The sequence below is a fragment of the Miscanthus floridulus genome, chromosome 13 (genome assembly GCF_019320115.1).
Source record: "Miscanthus floridulus cultivar M001 chromosome 13, ASM1932011v1, whole genome shotgun sequence".
Lineage (NCBI taxonomy): Eukaryota > Viridiplantae > Streptophyta > Magnoliopsida > Poales > Poaceae > Miscanthus > Miscanthus floridulus.
In genome coordinates this window covers 76,738,906-76,743,623 of record NC_089592.1, presented here as the reverse complement: position 1 = coordinate 76,743,623, position 4,718 = coordinate 76,738,906, and the positions used below count along the sequence as shown (strand labels likewise).

Below are 4,718 nucleotides of genomic sequence, written 5' to 3'. Positions count from 1 at the left end.
ATCAAGGACCTGCTGGCGGCGCTGGAGTGGGACTGGCCGACGCTGTCGTGCAAGAACGGCGCCACCAACATGGACTTCTGGGCCACAAGTGGCAGAAGCACGGCACCTGCTCGGCCTTCGACCAGCACTGTGGACTGCCCGGAGCCATTGCTGCGCAACTGCGCCGACAAGATCAAGTTTCCCACCTTCTGATTGCGTCTGTTCGGGGGCGGCTCGTACGCGTCCGTGAGGCGCACCTCGAGCTGGCTGCAGGTGTTTCTCGACACCAGCACGACAGGGTACATGGCGTTGCTGGGACCGGAAGGCGGCGGCGGCGGCGTGCCGCAGCGGAAGAGTAGGAGCGAAGGGAGGAAGAGCAGCAGCAGGCGGCGGCGGCGTGGATACGCTTGGTGACGAAGAGGTTCGCGTGGGAAAAAAGTCAAATGGGACCAGCATTTGATTTTTTAGAAGTCAAATATTAGGAACTATTGGAGATGAACTTCTTTTTTTCTCCTAAAACCTTTTTAGAAGTTGGTAAATATAGACTTTTGAGGAGGAATATTTAGGGAACTCTTGGAGATACTTTTAGGCCCTGTTTGGTTACACCTCCTAAAAGCTTTAGGAGCTAAAATCTGAATAGAATTTGCCTAAAGAACCAAACACCTCCTCCTAAAAGCTCCTAAAAACTTTAGGAGGCGCAAAAAACTTTAGGAGCTCCACCCCTCCTAAAAGCTCCTAAAGTTTATCCTGGACCCCCACTACCCCTCCTTTGTTACCCTACCCCCCCCCCCCCCTCTCTCCCACCCTCCTTTATTGCGCCGTTCCCCATGCTCTCTGCTCACCGCTCGTCTGCCGGCGAGGTGGCACCGGCATCTGCTTGATTTCTGCTTGGGATCATCTGTACTACAACATGCACTTGGGCTTCGGATGTCGTTAGATTAGCTGCGGTTTCTGATCATCAGTACTGTTCTGTCCTTTTGGTAGAATGGCTGCAATGGGTGATGTAAATTATGGTGGTGGTGATGGGGAATCGGCGTGAAGGATCGCGACGGGAGACGGCTAGGAGGAGGAGAGCGAGGGCCACGACGGGAGCAGAGAAGGAGCAGGGGTAAGGAGGAGGGCTACATGGTCTTTTTGCTAGTGCATTTATTGCTTTTAGTCAGTTTTAGGAGATGGAACCAAACACTCTTTTAGGAGGTTTTGACAGCCTACTAAAGGCTCCTAAAATTTTTAGCTTCTAAAAATTTTAGGAGCTTGGAACAAACAGGACCTTAGCCTGTTACTGCCACCGCTTGTAGCTGAAGAGCATCTGATACTGACAGAGTTGTTAATTAAGCCGGAAGGACCAACACAACAAGAAGCTAAAGCAATGTACCCCTATATATATACAATACAATGGTTAGGGCATTAAAGCCAGAAAAGGTCCCGGAGGCTGGAGGGACGGAGGGGCTGTACATACAGGGGGACAGCACCAGTCCTATTTCTGCTGTACAGCAGCAACCCAGGCCTGTTTAGATTCGAAACATTTGGCAAAATGACACTGCAGCAGTTTTCGTTGTTATTTGGTAATTAGTGTCTAATCATAGTCTAATTAGGCTTAAAAGATTCATCTCGTGGATTTCGTCTAAACTGTATAATTAGTTTTATTTTTTATTTATATTTAATACTTCATGTATGCGTCCAAAAATTTAATGTGACGGAAAATTTTAAAAAATTTGTCATTTTGGGAGGGAACTAAACGGTACTGATTGGGCACGTTGGTTTGAACTTATCGACTTCTACAGTATTTTTCTCAACTTATCAGCCGCTCAGCCTAACATGCCCCGTCCGAAAGGCCACTACACTCATTCCTGGTCTGTCTCCTCACCTACCCTTGTTCTGAAATCTGAACCACTGCTGCTGCTACCACAAGTTGCTACGCCCGCCGACACAACACAGGCCTTGTTTAGTTGTGAATTTTTTTTTAAAATAGTACGGTAACATTTTCGTTGTTATTTAGTAATTAGTGTTCAATTATAGTCTAATTAGGCTTAAAAGATTTGTCTCGTGAATTTCGTCTAAACTGTGTAATTAGTTTTATTTTTTATTTATATTTATATTTAATGCTTCATGTATACGTCTAAAGATTCGATGTGATGAGAAATCTTGAAAAATTTTGTAAAATTTTGGAAACTAAACAGGCACACAGGTGCAGGTGCATGTTCTGATCAGCTGCAACTGCAACTGCAACAATCATCACTCACCCTCTTCCAACTTTGAACACATGAGAGAGCCAGGACAGCAGCGACCAGCGCGAGCGAACATTGTTTTGGCTGCATGCAGAAGAATGTGGGATGAACCATTCATCATAGTATCATACAGTACATACGGGAGCACAAACAAATACGTATGTTGAGAGCTTTGTTTGATTCATGTACACTACACATACAATGCTGCACTACTATACACACAACATATTTTGCTTATGGTCATGCCAAAAATCCTTCATCGGTTCGGTTGCAAGGCCACCACTTATTTGCAGCACAGCAGACACCACACCATGGATGCATGCGCTTCTGTTCTGTTCACTAGTAGCTCACTGCAGTTGTTGCCTCTTTTCTTTTCTTTTCTTTTCTTGGTGGAGATCATGCAATATACACAGACTCAATTACTCAAAGGACAGGAGGAAAGAAAGAAAGAATAAAGAGAGAGGGGAAAGAAAGAGCAATGGCGATTGACATGCACCACACCATGGCCAAGGTGAACAAGAAAGGTACCGGCCGAGCCAATGGCCAGGCAGGCACACATGTGGCCTGAGAGGACCTGGGCCAGGGGCCCAGGCAGGCAGGCTGGCGCCTTGAGCCTTCTAGAAGAGCTCCCACTCGAAGCGCGGGGACGGCGTGGTGGTGGTCGCGGGGGCCATGCTCGTCACGGGGGCCGCCGACGTCGACGGCACCGACGACAGCAGGTCGAACGTCTCCCAGCTCGCCGTCTGGGTCTGCGGCACCGGCGCCGTCGCCGTGGTGGGCGCCGGCGGCTGGAACTGCCGCCGCTGGTGGTGCTGGTTCTGATGCGCCGGGGGCGGGCGCGGCGGCCGCGCCTTGTTGTTGTTGCTGGCCTTGGCCACCGGCGCCGCCGCCGCCGCCTTGTTCTTGGCGCGGACGGCGTCCAGGGTCTCCACGTACTTCTGCACCCGCTTCTCCTGCGCCCGCCGCGCCACCTTCACCTCCCCGTCAACAGCGGCGATGGAGTCCAGCTTCACCAGCTCGGTCATCAGCGCCTCGGTCAGCGTCACCACGTCCGCGTCCACGACCTTGCCGCCCTTGCTCACGATCGTCTCCAGCGCCGACACCTGCCGACCAACCGATCAATCAGCAAACGCGGCGTGCGCGCGGTGAGACATCACAGGATGTGGGACAGGAACGGCGCCTGCCGCCTGCCGGCAATGGGTGAATTGATTGAAGCAAATAAAGGACGGACGTACCTTGGTGGCGAGCTTGTCGACGTCGAGCGCGACGCGGGCGATGGCCTTGGTGGCGCGCTCGGCCTTGCTGGTCCGGCGCTCCTCGAGGAGGCGCTTGGCCTTGGCGGCGGGGTCCTCGAGCATGACCATCTTGGAGCGGTCCTTGACGCCCGCCATGTCCAGGAACGCCTTGGAGTCCCTCTCCTTGTCCTTGTACACCACCTTCTGGTCGTCCGGGTGCAGGCCCGTCTTCTCCGACAGCAGCTTCTTGAGCTCGCCTGCGCGCGTGGCCACACACGCATTCACCCGATTCAGTAGATGAAATAGAATACATAATCGGAGAACGGAACCATCGTGAAAGTAAATCAACCGCATAGATAGTCAGCGGCATTACCGAAGGATGCCTGGGAGTTGATGTAGATCTCGTGGTAGACGCCGTTGAACTTGACCTTGACGCGGATGGTGGGCACGGGCGCGCGCCCGGGGGGCGGCTCCGCGTCGGGGCTCCGCTTCTGCACCAGCATGCCGCCGGGGCGGACCTCCCACACCTCCTCCTTGGGCACCGCGGGGACCGCCTCCTTCATCGGCGAGAAGGCCACCCTCTGCTCCCGGTTCCCGCGCATCATCTTGATAGTGTTCTTGGGAGGAATCCTCTCCCTCCACTCCTAGCTATACCTGTACCTATCTATGCAACACCGAGACCCAGCGATCGATCGATCGATCCTCGGCAGACGAGCAGAGTATGTGTGTGTATGTACACTGACTCGAGCGGCCGATCGATCACCCACCAAGCTCAGGAAGAAGGGAAAAAAAAGACACTTGCGTGCTAGAGGCAATCAGCTGGCAAGTTAGCTGCTACTACTACTGCAATCTGCTGCTGCACCAGAACCGGAAAAATCAGTTCTTGGCCGGGAGAAGGGGAGAGGGCTGGTCACTAGACTAGAAGCAGATGCCGGTAAGCTTCAAATGGAGAAACGAACGAAGAGGAAGGAAGATGCAGAGGAGGGAGGACCAGGATGAGGAGAGGAGGAGATGGTAGTAGGAGGAAAAAGACACGATGATACAGCTAAGGGACAGCCCGGAGCTGGCGCACCAGAATATTTATTTATACTACTGGAGGAAGCTGGCGAAGCGAAGCCAAGCCAAGCCAAGGGCAGGGCAGTGGCAGTGGCAGCGCCAGGCCACCTCGCGATGGAAATGGAAATGAACCGGGGGTGTGTGGTGTGGTGTGGTGTGGGGGCGCCCCCGTCCTGCACTGCACAACTGGACGCTGACTGAAAAGAACTCCGATGCCGTC

General features: G+C 52.9%; 1 protein-coding gene across 1 annotated transcript; it reads right to left on the bottom strand.

Annotated features, from left to right (window-relative positions):
• Positions 1-2,308: 2,308 nt before the first annotated feature.
• On the bottom strand, positions 2,309-4,511 carry LOC136500564 (BAG family molecular chaperone regulator 1-like). The gene is made up of 3 exons (XM_066495938.1): positions 3,816-4,511; positions 3,443-3,699; positions 2,309-3,310 (listed from the first exon to the last, which is right to left on the bottom strand). The coding sequence occupies exons 1-3, from the start codon at positions 4,045-4,047 to the stop codon at positions 2,825-2,827; spliced, it is 975 nt and encodes a 324-aa protein (XP_066352035.1). The 5' UTR covers positions 4,048-4,511; the 3' UTR covers positions 2,309-2,824.
• Positions 4,512-4,718: the final 207 nt, after the last annotated feature.